Source organism: Neophocaena asiaeorientalis, unplaced genomic scaffold (genome assembly GCF_003031525.2).
Source record: "Neophocaena asiaeorientalis asiaeorientalis breed wild unplaced genomic scaffold, Neophocaena_asiaeorientalis_V1.1 scaffold182, whole genome shotgun sequence".
Classification (NCBI taxonomy): domain Eukaryota; kingdom Metazoa; phylum Chordata; class Mammalia; order Artiodactyla; family Phocoenidae; genus Neophocaena; species Neophocaena asiaeorientalis.
The window spans coordinates 4,225,566-4,244,446 of NW_020174648.1; the positions used below are offsets into that span (position 1 = coordinate 4,225,566).

General features: G+C 40.0%; 1 protein-coding gene across 2 annotated transcripts in view; it reads right to left on the reverse strand.

Annotated features, from left to right (window-relative positions):
* PAPPA2 (pappalysin 2) overlaps positions 1-18,881 on the reverse strand; it is a 281,009-nt gene that overhangs the window by 164,437 nt on the left and 97,691 nt on the right. For both annotated transcript variants that reach the window (XM_024758833.1, XM_024758834.1), the window contains exon 4: positions 880-1,173. In XM_024758833.1, coding sequence (XP_024614601.1) covers positions 880-1,173 — 294 coding nt within the window. The remainder of the gene's footprint in view (positions 1-879; positions 1,174-18,881) is intronic.

Here is an 18,881-nt window from a genome sequence, read left to right on the forward strand (position 1 = left end):
CCGTTATCTTTTCTTTCCTTTTTTTTTTTTTTTTTTTTTTTTTTTTTTTTTTTTTTGGATAGTTATCTAGAACTTATCACCAAGAAGCCCCTGGATGTTATAGAAAAATTACTTCCTTCCTTCACCACTGGAATAAGTCATCAAATCACATCAGTCCTTAATTTTAGGGATAAATTTAAGTCCATTATCAGGAGATGATGAGTAGTATTACTTTTTGACAGAAACAAGGGAGGTGTGAAAGGACAAAGAAGGAGCATAATCCAAGACAACAAAACCAGGACCAAGAAAGTACCATTTTTTAAATGAAACAGCACCAGGTTCTGTAGGCAAGCTAAGAAGCAGCCCTTGTCTAGTGCTGGAAGAAGAGAATCTGATACTTTAAAAAATGACATAACAGAAAAAGGAACTCTGAGCTTAAAATTAACCAGGGTCATCTTCTTGACCAACTTCAGAAATAGTACAAAGAGCCACTTTGAAACAGAAACCTCTTTCTCCATCACCTTTGGACTCTCCTTCAGAGTAAATCCCTACGAATATGGGAAAGAAGCAATATAACCAAGTTCTAGAGGTGAAAGGGCTCTCAAGAGAGCTTTTGGCTTTTTCCCTCTTTTTTTTAACTGAGATAGAAATACGCTTATCTTTTAATTTTTAGTGGAGGAGAATCTAGTCAATGAGACCCCTTAATATTTCAGTATTTCTTTAAGTTCTTCAAAGACATGAAAAAAAAAAAAAGAATATGCCATGACAAATACACTTCAACTCTCTGGCATGAATGACTGCTTGATAATCCTCTCTAATTCCCATACCTCTACCCTCCCGGCCCCAAAAGGCTCCCATGTAATCTTAATAAAAACAAAGACATCAGGACTGTTGTGATACCTGTATAACTCATGTAGTTGCTGAATGGAGCCCCTGGGAAGTGGGTGAAGCCACAGGTGTCATTGATAGGCTCTGGGTCCTGGCACAGCTTACTCTTGGGAGTGGGGGCAGTGTCGGCACAGAGGTCTCCTGTATCCATGGACGGCACCGTCTCCCTGCAGGGGTCGTCACAGGATTCTCTTTCACTGACCCCTTTGAAGACATGGTAGAGTCCCAGGACATGCCCCACCTCATGGATCATGATGTTGGTGTGGCCAGGCATGCCATAATAGGCTGGGTTGAGGACAACACCACCTGTAATGGAAGGTTTGCAAAACATCTCTAAGCATGTAATGAAGAGCCACCCTCTGTCTGCTGATAAACATTGAATGTTCAATTCCAGCCTCTAAGGGGATGCTTTATAACTTCTAGTGGCATTCAGTCCCTGGTCTTCCCTCTGGCCACAAGTACCTTCTGAACCAATCAGCAAACATGTCTTTAACCTCTGTCTTGGGTGAGTGCTGTATTAAATGCCAGGGATAACAATACAGACAAGGTGACATTATAGAGGGCCAGGATTCTCAGCCCTGGCTGTGCATTAAAATCACTTGTTGAAAAATACAGACGTCCAAATGCCAGCCCCAGTGAAATGAATCCAAATAGTTGAGGATGGGGTACATGCCTCAGTATTTTTTAAAACTTCCCAGGTTGAGAGCCATTGGTCTAAGTGAAAGCACATGTGATTCTCTGAGGACTTGGACAGCTATCTGACCTTCTAGAAGCTCAGTTTTGTTGTCGGTAAAGTGGAGATGAGAGCGCTCCTTTTCTTAAAGCATTTGGCACATTGAAGGAGTTTAGTAAATGACAGTTGTACATGCTGCTTCTGATTTTATGACCCCTAATCTCAAGGAGCTAACAACCATTGAGACAAAAGACAAGTCCAACTGAACTACCATGAAATTCTGAATGTCATGGGCACTACAGGAATTTGCTCCACTCTCATTCCTCCCAAATCTCCCTGAGAACACCAAGGGAGGTGCTTCAGAGAAGAGTTCCAACCATTGCATCCAATCTGGGCTTAGATGAAAGACCTAGTGGTATCACTGTATATTACAAAAGAAAAGGCTAAGGATCTCTGAGTGTCCCAACTCCTATCTGTCTAGTTCCCAATCCCTGCTTCTCTCCTTCTCCACCCCTAAACATTGTCAGGATCAGACCCATCTTCATCTCCAGTACCTGGAACAGGGAATGTCAACAGCTCTGGACCAACCCTCTGGTGTCCAGAGTCATCCTAGCTATATTTCCAGGCTGATCCTGCCCTTGTGTCCCAGATCTAATCCCAGTTCCCCAGACTTGCTTCATTCCTCCTACCTAAGTCCTCCCTGTATCAATAGTCTGCTGAGTATAGCGGGCCCCCCAGAAGAATAGCCCTGCCTTTCTTTTGCCAGATCATATTCAATATGTCCCATTCCTGAACTCTGTACAATACCCTATAGACAACTACGTACATGGTTTTACGGGCAGGATACAGTCACCAGGGTATCTGGTGCCACACCCATTGGTTTCTGTAACGGGCAGCTCAATCTGCCTTATTAGGGACTACCTTATTGCAAAGGGCAGTTTCTGAATCCAAGTTCTAGTTTATTCTAGTCTGCCCAGACATGCTGACATTAACCAAGCCATGCTTAGACTTGTCCTGAGATATATTGTCTACTTTCACATCTAAAACAAAGCTAGACCTCATCTTCCTTGTTTATCATTTCTATTACTTCCAGTAAACATTCAACATTATTTTTTCCATTTATAAAAATATATTCTGTATAATTTTATACATTTGTGCATCATTATTATATCAACCTATTAGGTAAAAATTAGTTTGAAAACAGATCTATTTCAAAAACATCCAGGGTGTCCGGTATTTGAATAAACCTAGTGAAATGAAATATTTCCATCTTTCAAGATGCCTTCCACTTCATGGTTACATATCCAGTTTCAGTAATAATTATCATCAAAGTTATACACCATTATGCTCTCAGTTCTCCAACAGCAATATCGACCTTCACATCAATGAGGATTCTAACAGAACACGTTTTTGTTCTCTCCAAATTGCCTATACCAATTTGCCAGAATCAAACTTTGAAAGGCTACAACTTGCCTATAAGTTTTGAGTATCTACGCTGAGTAGTTTTTCCCAAATTGTGTTCATAAACTCTGGTCCTGGGTGGTACTTTGCAAAAAAAAAGCAGTATCAGTGGTTAAATATGCTTGAAGAAAGAAAGGTAGCATGCCATACGTTCTCTGGAAGATTCACATTGTACCTGAGAACTGTTTTGTTAAAGGTTCTGAAAAGTCCTGCAGCAATTTTGTTTAATCCTTTGTGCCCCAAATTTATTTGAACACAGAACCTGTTTGGGGTAGAATACTTTTTGACATCTGGAATACTGAATTACTCGGGGCGCAATGCATGAAATACTACCAAAGACCAAAAAGCTTCCCAATCAATAGTTATTTTCTATCCATATTTTTGCCCCTGAGCAAATGTCAAATACCTACTCATCCTATGGTAAGTCCAAGATAAGTTCTCTTGGGATCTCCTCCAGCAGCAGAGAAAGGAACTAGAGCTGAACAGAAATAAGGTTCCAGAAGAAGGGCTAGCAAAAGTAGCATGTGTCAAAGACATAGGCTGGGAGTGTGGCCTTAGGGCACTCAAAGTGGATATGAGCGTGGTCATGATAATAGTAGGCTTCTTATCAACCTCTAGAAGTCTCTGCCTCAAGTCCAAATGAGATTTTTCCAAATCTAAAAATATTCACAGTCTCCTTTCAATAAACCTGGTTGCTTATAAGAGGAGGAAAAAGCATAAACATGCAAATCCTCAGCCCTGCCAGCAAATCTCTTCCATACCAAGGACAATTGGCCAGAGTTCTCAACCACAGCACCCTTAACACACATCCCCAAAGCAGGAGAATATAGATTTAACCACATGGCACTTAAATTTTAACGCAAGGCATAAGCCTTTGAACATATCTACTGACAGTTATACTTTGGATTCCAGGGAGATGATACTTCTAGCCCCAAATCATCTGTATGGAACACCTAGTAATGAGCTTAGTGACTATATAATTAGAATGGTGCATACTCTCATTCAGGAGTTAAGTGCTGTGTACGCCAACCTATGTTAAGGAAAAAGGCCAAGACCCTGGACCTCTTACAGTAATTCTGTCCAGTAGACCCCAAGGTTATAGACTAGAACTTAAGGACTTTGAAATGTGGTCCTGACCCTGACTAGCTGTGTGACACTGGCCCTGCTCTTTAACCTTTCCCAGGGTCTCTTCTGTAAAGTGAGGGGACTACACAGGCTTATGGCTAAGAGTCCTTCCTATTCTCTTCCTGTGCCTCTGAGAGCTAGCATGCAGGACTGAGTGAGACACTCATAAAAACCACGTGCAGAAATTTGTGTTATGGACCGTCACCACCTCGGCTTAGTGCGTTGTGTTCCCAGACTCCCATCTCTCAGTAGCCTGAGAAGGGGAAGGGCTGGGAATGAACAGCCGCAGACATCTACTCTCTATCTGTTACAGATGGTCAAGTGATCCACTCACTGCCTGTTCATCCTCACGCCCTTCCCGCAAGTGTGTACTCTCCTTCCTCTCTCCTGAGCATGGGCGTCCACACTGTTCTCAATCCCTCTTTATTGCAGCTAAAACAAACTGGTTAAGTTATTAGGGGAGTGGGTTTTAATCACTCAGAGACACACACACTGATACACCCATATGGGGAAGAAAGACACTAACTTATTTCATGGTTTACTTTATAAAAGTTCTTTCACATTTTGATGAAAATAACACACACACATCCCACACGCTCATGCCAAAGTCTGAGTGACGCATAAGACTCAAAATCTAAAGAGGAATGTTGGTCAAAATTTAAGAAGAGGAAGGTGAAAACTTTTCATTAAGAAGGAAAAAGAAGAGGGTGTGGAGAAAAGGGAACACTCTTGCACTGTTGGTGGAAATGTAAATTGGTACAGCCACTATGGAGAACAGTATGGAGGTTCCTTAAAAAGCTAAAAATAGAGCTACCATATGACCCTGCAATCTCTCTCCTGGGCATGTATCCAGAAAAAGATAAAAACTCTAATTCGAAAAGATATATGCACTCCAATGTTCATAGCAGCACTCTTAACAATAGCCAAAACATGGAAGCACCCTAAATGTCCACTGACAGATGAATGGATAAAGAAGATGTGGTACATATGCACAATGGAATATTGCTCAGCCATAAAAAAGAATGACATAATACCATCTACAGCAACATGGATGAACCTAGAGATTATCATACTAAGTGAAGTAAGTCAGACAGAGAAAGACAAGTATCATATGATATCACTTACATGTGGAATCTAAGAAAATTATACAAATGAACTTATTTACAAAACAGAAATAGACTCACAGATATAGAAAACAAACTTATGGTTACCAAAGGGTAAAGGTGGGGGAGGGATAAATTAGGAGTATGGGCTTAATGTATACACACTACTATATATAAAATAGGTAAACAATAGGGACCTACTGTATAGCACAGGGGACTATATTCAGTATCTTGTAATAACCTATAATGGAAAAGAATCTGAAAAAGTATACACATATATATATATCACTTTGCTGTACACCTGAAATTAACACAACATTGTAAATCATATTTCAATTTTAAAAAAAGAAGGAAGAAGACATGATATATAATAAGTAAAAACCAAGTCCCAAGAGTGGCAACTCCTTCCTGTCCTCTCTGTCCCTTGGGTTCAACCTACCCTCACAGGGGAATGAGCAATTCTTTTCCAGGAGGAACTTAATAGAAATCAGGAAAAGGTAGTACAAAATCCTACCTTCCAGGACTATTTTTAATATTCAAGCAAACCAGCATCATCTTCTGAAGTGGGTACTTATGCCCCACACTTTCCTCCATTTTCGTTACCGACAACATGGGTCACACTCCGAGAGGTTACAAGTGGGTCCTTACACCATTGTACAGAAGCCTCTCTCACACTAAGTGGCCTTTGGAGTGACCAGGCCTCCTTCTTTGGCTGTGGACTCTCACTGGAAATGTACTGATATTTATTTAGGGCGACATTCTTTAAAAGTGCTAAGGCTATTTCCCGATCTGTTCAATGGAAATAACAAGAGCTCCTGCCTCAAAGCGTTGTTATAAAAATGGAAGTATTGACAGTGATGCAGATAAATAAGCATTTAGCTTATTTTTCAGAACAATGTAATTCAAAATGTGTATTAGACTATTTGTCAATGTTATTATAATTACCTAATGCAGCCTGGTCACACACACTCATTTGCTCCCACCCCTCACTGGCTCCCACCTCACCATCTTCATTCACCAAGAAAATGAAAGCTAGGGTCTGACCACAAACTGGGCAGACCTCACAGAGTGATATCAGACGTCATCAGGCAAGGTAGACAAATACCCTCACATAAGGAGCTCTGATTTGCCTCTAAGCTGCTCATACTTTATTTCCATGTTATTCTGATCTTAAGACCCAGGGACACCCAGAAGACAGAAATGAATTGGATAGAGTTGCAAATAGACAAGTGCCCATTCTCTCCATAGACAGCATACTGGCATTCAAAAGTTATTTGCAGTGGCCTGAAATTAGTGACTGTGAGAGGAAAGGAAATCTTAAGGGATTGGGACAGTAGGCTTAATTCTTCATAGACCTTGCTGGTAGGTTCAAGGACCCCTTTTTATGTAGTGTCAATGACCTTTTCCTTCCTACTTCTCTAGTTTTAGAGAGTATAATTATCATTTCCTACACTCAAAACCACTGTTCAGGGCTTCCCTGGTGGCGCAGTGGTTGAGAGTCCGCCTGCCGATGCAGGGGGACACAGGTTCATGCCCCGGTCTGGGAAGATCCCACATGCCGCGGAGCGGCTGCGCCCGTGAGCCATGGTCGCTGAGCCTGCGCGTCCGGAGCCTGTGCTCCGCAACGGGAGAGGCCACGGCAGTGAGAGGCCCGCGTACCGCAAAAAACAAAACAAAACAAAAAACACTGTTCATTTTTGTCTTTTCTCATCTGGAAGGGTAAAATTAAAACATAACTGAGGGATAAATGTGGTGATAGGATGGGAGGGATGGGATTCCCTTTCCTACAATAGAATTCCTTCCTTTGTGTTCTCTGCTCTCACCTGCCATTTTGAAACAGGAAGTAGAAAGACATGTCAATATATGTTTCAACCATACCTTGGACTTTCAGTCTTCACTCTGAGACACTATTAGACTCTCTCTACTCTCATTCACCTCCCCAACGCCTGTCCTACAAGGCTTCCTAGGGACTGACCACCAGACCAAGAGCACCTACTCAGGAGAAATTTTGAAGTAACAGTGTGAATTGAGGGGCAACATTTTGGAAATACTAACATTTCACCCAAGTGGTTCCTTGCCTCCCTCCCCCTTACCCTACTGCCAGACTCTCTTGCATATGTTCATTACCTGCATTCATTCATTACCTTACATTACAGAGTGAAAAACAAGGAAAGAAGTCCTTTTCTGGATGTGAGATTTCCAAAACCTATACCATTCCCTGAGAGGACTCCATGGTTTAGCCAGCATGATGGATAAATGGAGGAAAGTAATCCTTGCCTGACATTACCAACACTACCACCACATTTTAGCCTAGAAAAGATTCTCCTAAGCTGGAGGAAAAGAGATAAAAAGGAAATAATGGGAATGTATAGATGGTGGTTGGTCCAGATTAAATGGATTGTAATCCACCTTTTGAGATCCCAGTAAAGGGATAAAGATTCAAAATAGGTGCATGTGATCTGACAACAGGGGTTTTTTTCCTCATTCCAGTGATAGATTCCTGAGTAAGGAGCCTAGTTCTAAAGAATAATGCTGACCAGTGAGGCTAAGAGGGCAGGGTGATAGAGAGCCTTCCAGAGAATTCCTGAAGGTGAAGGACCCTGTGATAGGAACAAGGGTCATCTTAGGTTACCAGAATCACCTGATGACTAAGGACAAAATGGATCCTTCCATCTATGGCCTTGGCATTTATAAGTCAGCTCTACAGTTAGATACAGACCCAGGCAAAAGAAACTCAATTGACTAAGAATAAATCTCTACTACCCAGCAACAGCGGGGCTCAAAATAAGTATAAAGTTCATTATAGAAGAATAAATAAAAGTTACATTTCTTGCATACCTGAATGTTGTACTGGAACGTGAACTCACTACATGCCAGTACCACTTACTTGTACATAGAACATAATATGAATGGGGCTTTCTGGATTTAGCAACTGGTGGCCATGTGTGGTACAGCTGTTGCTTAATGGACTGGCGGGGAGCACAAATACCTTCTTAGGAGAACTTTCAGCCTTGATTATAAGAGACAAACTAAAACACTAAGACAGGGTTGTTGTGTGGTCCAGAGGATGGTGCAGGGGAAGAAAAGAGAAAAGTTGCTGATTAAAAGATTAAATCTCAGTAGCAGACAGCCAAGCTCCCAAAGTGATGCTGTATCCAAGTTCCAACTGGCTTTTCCCAGCTTAAGCACAAGACCGCCAGAGTAGCACGTGGCAAAGAGAATGAATCCCAAAGTCACTTCTATTAAAAACAAAACAAAACAAAAAGGAAACTCAGGCAGCTTGAGGAAAGGACATGAGTTGAAATGACTTTAAAAGAGTTCTGTAAAACTTTTAGGGCTGAATGTTATATGCCCATAAAACAAGGAGGTTCAGAGCTGGTCTGCAGGTGCCTCCATAATTACTTCCAGTTACTGGCTGAGACACACTCCCCCAGTCACACGCTGCAAGGAAGTGACAAAGCTATCAAAATGTGTGGGGGTCCAAGGAAGGAGCACTTTGGAGCAGGGCAAGGGAAGAAAGTGGCAGAGGTGGGCTGACAGACAAAGGGAAAGAAAGAAATGGAAAAGGTTAAAAAAAATCACAAGTGCTTAGAAAATGAAGCAAACTTTTAACAGAACCAGCCCAGGAACCATTCATCTCCAAATCTTATATTGGCTTCTTAGTTTTACAGCCTGTGGTCTCATTAGAAAGAAGTCCTAGTTCTGGACAAGACTGAACAAAGAGAAGAATGTGTAGAGGGTAAAGATTTTGCAAAGTCTGATGTCATTTTTTATCTCCTTTTAAACTCTTTCAGCCACTCCTACCCACAACTGGCAAGCACTCCAGTCTTGCTTTTTTTTTTTTTTAACATCTTTATTGGAGTATAATTGCTTTACATTGCTGTGCTAGTTTCTGCTGTATAACAAAGTGAACCAGCTATACGTATACATATATTCCCATATCTCCTCCCTCTTGTGTCTCCCTCCCACCCTCCCTATCTCACCCCTCTAGGTGGTCACAAAACACGGAGCTGATCTCCCTGTGCTATGCGGCTGCTTCCCACAAGCTATATATTTCACATTTGGTAGAGTATATATGTCCATGCCACTCTCTCACTTCATCCCAGCTTACACTTCCCCCTGCTCGTGTCCTCAAGTCCATTCTCTGCATCTGCATCTTTATTCCTGTCCTGCCCCTAGGTTCTTCAGAACCTTTTTCTTTTTCTTTTTTCTTAGATTCCATATATATGTGTTAGCATACGGTATTTGTTTTTCTCTTTCTGACTTACTTCACTCTGTATGACAGACTCAAGGTCCATCCACCTCACTACAAATAACTCAATTTCGTTTCTTTTTATGGCTGGGTAAAATTCCATTGTATATATGTACCACACCTTCTTTATCCATTCATCTGTCAGTGGACACTTAGGTTGCTTCCATGTTCTGGCAATTGTAAATAGAGCTGCAATGAACATTGTGGAACATGACTCTATTTGAATTATGGTTTTCTCTGGGTATATGCCCAGTAGTGGGATTGCTGGGTCATATGGTAGTTCTATATTTAGCTTTTTAAGGAACCTCCATACTGTTCTCCATAGTGGCTATATCAATTTACATTCCCACCAACAGTGCAAGAGGGTTCCCTTTTCTCCACACCCTCTCCAGCATTTATAGTTTGTAGATTTTTTGATGATGGTCATTCTGACTGGTGTGAGGTGATACCTCATTGTAGTTTTGATTTGCATTTCTCTAATGGTTAGTAATGTTGAGCATCCTTTCATGTGTTTGTTGGCAATCTGTATATCTTCTTTGGAGAAATGTCTACTTAGGTCTTCTGCCCATTTTTGGGCAAATATTTTATCCCATTCTGAGGGATGTCTTTTCATCTTGTTTATGGTTTCCTTTGCTGTGCAAAAGCTTTTAAGTTTCATTAGGTCCCATTTGTTGATTTTTGTTTTTATTTCCATTTCTCTAGGAGGTGGGCCTAAAAGGATCTTGCTGTGATTTAAATCATAGAGTGTTCTGCATATATTTTCCTCTAAGAGTTTTATAGTCTCTGGCCTTACATTTAGGTCTTTAATCCAATTTGAGTTTATTTTTGTGTATGGTATTAGGGAGTGTTCTAATTTCATTCTTTTACATGTAGCTGTCCAGTTTTCCCAGCACCACTTATTGAAGAGGCTGTCTTTTCTCCATTGTATATTCTTGCCTCCTTTATCAAAGATAAGGTGAGCATATGTTCTTGGATTTATCTCTGGGCTTTCTGTCCTGTTCCATTGATCTGTATTTCTGTTTTTGTGCCAGTACCATACTGTCTTGATTACTGTAGCTTTGTAGGGTAGTCTGACGTCAGAGAGACTGATTCCTCCAGCTGTGTTTTTCTTTCTCAAGATTGCTTTGGCTATTCGGGGTCTTATGTGTTTCCATACAAATTGTTAAATTTTTTGTTCTTGTTCTATGAAAAATGCCATTGGTAGATTGAAAGGGATTGAGCTGAATCTGTAGATTGCTTTGGGTATTATAGTCATTTTCACAATGTTGATTCTTCCAATCCAAGAACACGGTATATCTCTCCATCTGTTTGTATAATCTTTACTTTCTTGCATCAGTGTCTTATAGTTTTCTGCATACAGGTATTTTGTCTCCTTAGTTAGGTTTATTCCTAGGTATTTTATTCTTTTTGTTGCAATGGTAAATGGGAGTGTTTCCTTAATTTCTCTTTCAGATTTTTCATCATTAGTGTATATGAATGCAAGACATTTCTGTGCATTAATTTTGTATCCTGCAACTTTCCCCAATGCATTGATTAGCTCTAGTAGTTTTCTGGTAGCATCTTTAGGATCCTCTATGTATAGTATTGTGTCATCTGCAAACAGTGACAGTTGTATTTCTTCTTTTCCGATTTGGATTCATGTTATTTCTTTTTCTTCTCTGATTGCTGTGGCTAAAGCTTCCAAAACTGTGTTGAATAATAGTGGTGAGAGAGGGCCACCTTGTCTTGTTCCTAATCTTAGTGGAAATGGTTTCAGTTTTTCACCATTGAGAATGATGTTGGCTGTGGGATTGTCATAAATGGCCTTTATTATGTTGAGGTAAGTTCCCTCTATGCCTACTTTCTGGAGGCATTTTATCATAAATGGGTGTTGAATTTTGTCAAAAGCTTTTTCTGCATCTATTGAGGTGATCATATGGTTTTACCCTTCAATTTGTTAATATGGTTTATCACATTGATTGATTTGCGTATATTGAAGAGTCCTTGCATTCCTGGGATAAACTGCATTTGATCATGGTGTATGATCCTTTTAATGTGTTGTTGGATTCTGTTTGCTAGTATTTTGTTGAGGATTTTTGCATCTATGTTCATCAGTGATATTGGCCTGTAGTTTTCTTTCTTTGTGACATCTTTGTCTGGTTTTGGTATCAGGTTGATGGTGGCCTCATAGAATGAGTTTGCGAATGGTCCTCCCTCTGCTATAGTTTGGAAGAGTGTGAGAAGGATAGGTGTCAGCTCTTCTCTAAATGTTTGATAGAATTCACCTGTCAATATATCTGGTCCTGGGCTTTTGTTTGTTGGAAGATTTTTAATCACTGTCTCAATTTACGTGCTTGTGATCGGTCTGTTCATATTTTCTACTTCTTACTGCTTCAGTCTCAGAAGGTTGTGCTTTTCTAAGAATTTGCCTATTTCTTCCAGGTTGTCCATTTTATTGGCATATAATTGCTTGTAGTAATCCCTCATGATTCTTTGTATTTCTGCAGGGTCAGCTGTTACTTCTCCTTTATCTTTTCTAATTCTATTGATTTTTTGAGTCTTCTCCCTTTTTTTTTCTTGATGAGTCTGGCTAATGGTTTATCAATTTTGTTTATCTTCTCAAAGAGCCAACTTTTAGTTTTATTGATCTTTGCTATTGTTTCCTTCATTTCTTTTTCATTTATTTCTGATCTGATCTTCATGATTTCTTTTCTTCTGCAATATGTGTGGTTCTTTTTGTTCTTCTTTTTCTAATTGCTTTGGCTGTAAGGTTAGGTTGTTTATCGGAGATTTTTCTTGTTTCTTGAGGTAGGACTGTATTGCTCTAAACTCCCCTCTTAGAAATGCTTTTGCTGCATCGCATAGGTTTTGCGTTGTCGTTTTTTCATTGTCATTTGTTTCTAGGTATTTTTTGATTTCCTCTTTGATTTCTTCAGTGATCTCTTTGTTATTTAGTAGTGTGTTGCTTAGCCTCCATGTATTTGTATTTTTTACAGATTTTTTCTGTAATCGATATCTAGTCTCATAGAGTTGTGGTCGGAAAAGATACTTGATATGATTTCAATTTTCTTAAATTTACCAAGGCTTGATTTGTGACCCTAGATATGATCTATCCTGGAGAATGTTCCATAAGCACTTGAGAAGAAAGCGTATTCTGTTGTTTTTGGATGGAATGTCCTAGAAATATCAATTAAGTCCATCTTGTTTAATGTGTCATTTAAAGCTTGTGTTTCCTTGTTTATTTTCATTTTGGATGATCTGTCCATTGATGAAAGTGGAGTGTTAAAGTCCCCCACTATGATTGTTTTACTGTCGATTTCCCCTTTTATGGCTGTTAGCATTTGCCTTATGTATTGAGTGCTCCTATGTTGGGTGCATGAATATTTATAATCATTATATCTTCTTCTTGGATTGATCCCTTGATCAATCCAAGATTGATCATTATGTAGTGTCCTTCTTTCTCTATTGGAATAGTCTTTAAAGTCTATTTTTTGATGTTAGAATTGGCACTCCATCTTTCTTTTGATTTCCATTTGCATGGAATATCTTTTTCCATCCCCTCACTTTCAGTCTGTATGTGTCCCTAGGTCTGAAGTGGGTCTCTTGTAGACAGCATATTTACAGGTTGTGCTTTTGTATCCATTCAGCCAGTCTACGTCTTTTGGTTGGAGCATTTAATCCATTTACATTTAAGGTAGTTATCCTTTATGTATGTTCCTATTACCATTTTCTTAACTGTTTTGGGCTTGTTATTGTAGGTCTTTTCCTTCTCTTGTGTTTCCTGCATAGAGAAGTTCCTTTAGCATTTGTTGTAAAGCTGGTTTGGTGGTACTGAATTCTCTTAGCTTTTGCTTGTCTGTAAAGGTTTTAATTTCTCTGTCGAATCTGAATGAGTTGCTTGCTGAGTAGAGTAATCTTTGTTGTAGGTTTTTCCCTTTCATCATTTAAATATGTCCTACCATTCCCGTCTGGCTTGCAGATTTTCTGCTGAAAGATCAGCTGTTAACCTTATGGGGATTCCCTTGTATGCTATTTGTTGCTTTCCCTTGCTGCTTTTAATATTTTTTCTTTGTATTTAATTTTTGATAGTTTGATTAATATGTGTCTTGCCGTGTTTCTCCTTGAATTAATCCTGTATGGGACTCTCTGTGTTTTCTGGACTTGATTGACTATTTCCTTTCCCATATTAAGGAAGTTTTCAACTATAATCTCTTCAAATATTTTCTCAGTCCCTTTCTTTTTCTCTTATTCTGGGACCCTTATAATTCGAATGTTGGTTCGTTTAACATTGTCCCAGAAGTCTCTGAGACTGTCCTCAATTCTTTTCATTCTTTTTCTCTTTATTCTGCTCTGTGGTAGTTATTTCCACTATTTTATCTTTCAGGTCAATTATCCGTTCTTCTGCCTCAGTTATTATGCTATTGATTCCTTCTAGTGAACTTTTAATTTCATTTATTGTGTTGTTCATCATTGTTTGTTTGCTCTTTAGTTCTTCCAGGTCCTTCTTAAATGTTTCTTTTATTTTCTCCATTACATTTCCAAGATTTTGGATCATCTTTACTATCATTACTCTGAATTCTTTTTCAGGTAAACTGCCTATTTCCTCTTCATTTGTTTGGTCTGGTGGGTTTTTACTTTGATCCTTCATCTGCTGTGTATTTCTCTATTTTCTCATTTTGCTTAACTTACTGCCTTTGGGGTCTCCTTTACTCAGGCTGCAGGTTTGTAGTTCCCATTGTTCTTGGTGTCTGCCCGCAGTGGGTAAGGTTGGTTCAGTGGGTTGTGTAGGCTTCCTGGTGGAGAGGACTCGTGCCTGTGTTCTGGTGGATGAGGCTGGATCTTGTCTTTCTGGTGCCGAACTACATCCAGTGGCGTGTTTTGGGGTGTCTGTGAACTTAATATGATTTTAGGCAGCCTCTCTGCTAATGGGTGGGGTTGTAGTCCTGTCTTGCTAGTTATTTGGCATGGAGTATACAGCACTGGAGCTTGCTGGTCGTTGAGTGGAGCTGGGTTTTAGCCTTGAGATGGAGATCTCTGGGAGACATGGGGCTGGGAGGTCTCTGGTGGTTCAATGTCCTGAACTCAGCACTCCCACCTCAGAGGCTCAGGCCTGAAACCTGGCTGGAGCACCAAGACCCTGTCAGCCACAGCAACAAAGAATGGAGGAGTGTTTTTGTGTGGTCTGCTAGCCTTCTACTAGTCCCTGACTTTCCAATCCATTCAGGAAGCAGATTCCTGTTTTCATGTTGTATTGATTTTCTATTGCCATTGTTCTTTCAATATCTCCTCAGCTATCCAGGGCTCAGCCACCTCACTCTCCTCGGCTGTGGCCCCCGGGGACTCAGAACTGCAATGCGGCCCAGCCTCCCACAGGGTTGGGGGCGGGACAGGGGTGGAGCCCCGCCCTAGGCCTGGCATCGGGGACAGGTGAACACCACTAGCCCTGCTCAAGCTACGGAAGAAGAACCTGTAATCTGGAGAAGAAGAACTGGCGTTCAGGATGGACCACTCTGAAGCCAAGGCCACGTGGCGCTTCCTCCTCATTAGATACTCCCAGTATCACATGGATGCCTCCCTCACTCCGGCTTTCTAACGCCTCCCATACCATGGGAGAAAAGTCATTTGATTAACGAAAACTGAAGATGTTATCACTGAGGCCTTGGAGACTTATGATGTACTCCTTTCCTTGTTTCTGGATGACGGTGGTGCTTCAAACACCCACAACCTCATACTACAGAGTACAAATGGGAAAGATATTTTCTACAATTGATTTATCAATTCAGCATTTATTGAGCATCTATTCAGTGTCAGGTACTGTTCCGGGCACTAAAGATTCAATGATTACTAGGACATATTTTAAGAAAGGAGATCTTTCAAGGCATCACACACAAAGGTGATTATTTATTCCACCTACTTATAAATGTATAAACTTATCTTTGGGACACCCCAATTTCAGGGCATTTAGTTCATACCCTAGGATAATTTTTTCCAAAGTTTCAATATCCAAGAGTGTTCACTATGTTTGAAACCCCAAGGCATGTAAAATTACCCCATTTGCTGAATATTATCATCAGACAAATAATCTACAGTAGCAGCCAGTGAGTAATTCCAAGGAACAGTCCTCATCCTGTTCATGTCCTGTAGCCTGTCTCATTAATGATGCTCTAAGTTCTCATATGGACATGGTGTGCTCCAGTTTACATGTCCTGTTTATTTATTCCTTGTCTTGGGGAAGAATCACTCCACTCTGGCATAGTGAAGAGGGGACAGAGTGGAGAGGAACAAAATTGCTTTGCTCTAGCCCAACCATTCAGTGATTTGTTGCACCAGAGTGTGCTTCCTTTTACCTCCTGTGGATTATTCTACCTCTCCCACGCTGGCTCCTGCACCCATACTCCACAGAAACAATTAGGCTGAGATTAACAGAGACTTCCCACTTGCCAAATCAATGTCTATTTCTCACCCGCATTGTGCATAAATGTGTCACAACTGATGTAACACCCTAATCTCAATGTCAACTGTTTGGTTAGGAGGAAGTCAAGCTTTGTTCAGGTGAGGGGATCCCCTATAAAAGTTCTAGGTGAGGGAAGGATATCTCCCCTCAGAGCTCATGTCTGCTGCTTTTGTCTTCCCCTTACTCCCTCATGCAGCTATTGCTTTGCTTTATGCCAGATGCCTGCCACATCTGCATCACCCCTGTGGTAGCTGTTCTCCAGTCCATCTGGCCCCATGACACCCACAGACCCTCATCAGGCACTACCCGTCTCCCCCAAACTGCCAACAATCACTTATTCTTTCCTTCTGTGACTTATAAGGAGCCTCCCTTTGTTTCTTATAAGCTGCTTTACCATTGCAGGCAACTGGACACCTAAAAACACTTTTTTTTTTCTTCCCTAGAAAGCCAACATCTTTCTAGGGCACTGATAATCTCTAGGGTGGAGATGAAGCAGGTGGGAAGCTAAGGGCCCAACCAGCAACAGCAGCCATGGTATTTGGAACTTCTATTGCTGCTGCTGCTACTACTCCTAATGGAGCTAATATTTATTGAAGCCCTACTATGTGCCAGGTAGTCTTCCTCATGCTTGTTATTCCCATTTTATAGATGAGGTGACTTGCTCAAGATACATTTCTTCCTATCTTTCAGAAGCCATAGCCCACTCTATCACTCGAAGACATTTTTTTTCCTCCGAGGGTCACATTATCTGGACTCCTTGGAAGATCCCATGTGTCTAAAGCCCCATTGTGAGCCAGGTTCAAGTTCCCTCCCACAAGGTTCTTGGGTCCCATGTATTGAGGCATGTTGCTTATGATCTGATCAGGATCTCTGAATGTTCCTTGGCAGTACAGACATTCCCTAGAACAATTAAGGAAGATGGTTGGCTCAGAACACTCTGAAGTGCCTAACTTCTGTGCCAGAGAGTGACCGACTGTCCTCTCTAACCTGGCCAAGAAGCTCTTGTACGTACTTCATCACTCTGAAGCAGTCATATTTGTGGGCCACAAGGGACTTTCTCAAACCCCTCTCTCCTTTGTTGTCTGGTACACGCCTGAATCCTGCTCCTCCTTCTGCTTTTGTGGAAGTGCCTTTCATGGTCAAATTTGTAGAGATCCCAAATTCAACACCTCCAAAGCCAAACTGCCTCCCCCTTTGCTCCTGCTTTTTCTATATTTTCTACCTTGGCATCATCATCCACTCAATCAAACAGAACTCTTTTTTCCCCCATCTACTTATTTATGTGAACAAAGTTTCTCAGTACTTAGAGCTATAAAAGAAAAAAAAAGCAATATAAATGATGCTAAATCCTGTCTTATTATAGCAATAATTACTCTTCATCCACTGACACAAGAACTAATCTGGGAGAGAAAAGCCACTCTTGGCTCATTAAATATGTATTTTCCACTTTGTTTACTAGTCATTAATCAACATTTAAAAATATTGTTTTGATCAATTTTGGACAAGGAATCATTTCAAAAGCTAACTCAATTGAGAACAAATTTTTAACATGTTATAACTTATGATCAATATCAATGTTAATATACTGCTTGTGATATTGTATTACAGATTTGCAAGGTACTACCACCAGAGGAAAATGGGTAAAGGATATGTGGAATCTCTTTGTACTATTTCTTACAACTATATGTGACTATTCAATGATCTCAAAATAAAAACTTTAATTAAAAATATCACAAAATGTTTATGTTTTTATTCAAAATATGTTTTTAGCAGAGAAACAGGTGACTAACTAAAGACTTTGAAAAAAGTATATTTATATGTTACATTAGTAGAAAGTTCTATAGGAGCAATGAAATGGAAACAAATTCAAAGAGAAAAAAGGAGCAATGAATAATTTCTCAATGTTAAAAAAGTGCATGGCCATGAGTTTTTCTAATGAATGATTATCAAATTATTATGTTACCAAAGATACATTTAGAAGAGTAGATTTAAAATGTATTTTTAAATGTCAATAATTTAAAATAATATGCCAGAAATTATATTCTTTGCTATAATTTAAACTTATGGTTAAATTTTTAGGTGTTACTTTTAAAATCGATGAAGTGGTACAGAGTTTTTCAAAAGTCTTTTAGGAGGTACAAGAGAGCAAGAATAAGTTTGAAGAGCTCTGCTCTAGCCATTCCAAGGACATTCCACTTCTAAGCAAGTCTAGGTTTTTAACAGTCTAAACCTTGGCATTTACCATTTCTTTCACTATGGAATGCCCTCTCATTGTCTGCCAAGCAAACTCCTGCTCATCTTTCAACTCTCCCCTCAAGCCTCAGCTCCTCTGGGAACTCTTCTCTTCTTCCCTGATGTTTTCAGCACAATCAGGCACTTTCTCATCATGTTCCTACTTGACCTCCTGTGTGGCAGCATCGTGTAGTATTATAAGTGTGTATTTGCATGTCTGTATCCCAGTTGTGCTGTGCAAACCTTTACGGTGGACTTCTTTTAATTATTCTATCTCTGATATCGCCATGAAATAGGTTCAACAGTTTTTCTTTGAATGAATGAATAAATAATTATGATATTAATGGTTTATAAAAGGTCTGGTTTACCACTAATTTAAGTCTTCTGCCTTTGAAGATATGTTTTCAGTTTAAGTGCTGTATACTAAGGTTAAAGATATTCAAACAACTGAGCTCAAGGGGATCTCATTTATCCATTTACTTTACTTACAAAAAATTCTGCCCTGCATTACCACAACATTAAAAGTACAAAATCATGCTGAAGGCCAGAAATGGTGTTGATGGACCACAGATTACCTTGGTCTTTCCTCATAGTGACTTAAGCCATTTGTAGTCAGAAACTGGATTCAGCCTTAAAAATAGCGTACTTATCTGCCAGGTCACTCAGCTGACCCTCAAAATACAGGGTCTTGAATGTTGACACAGATAATCTTGAGTCTTGAAAAGACTCTGTTTA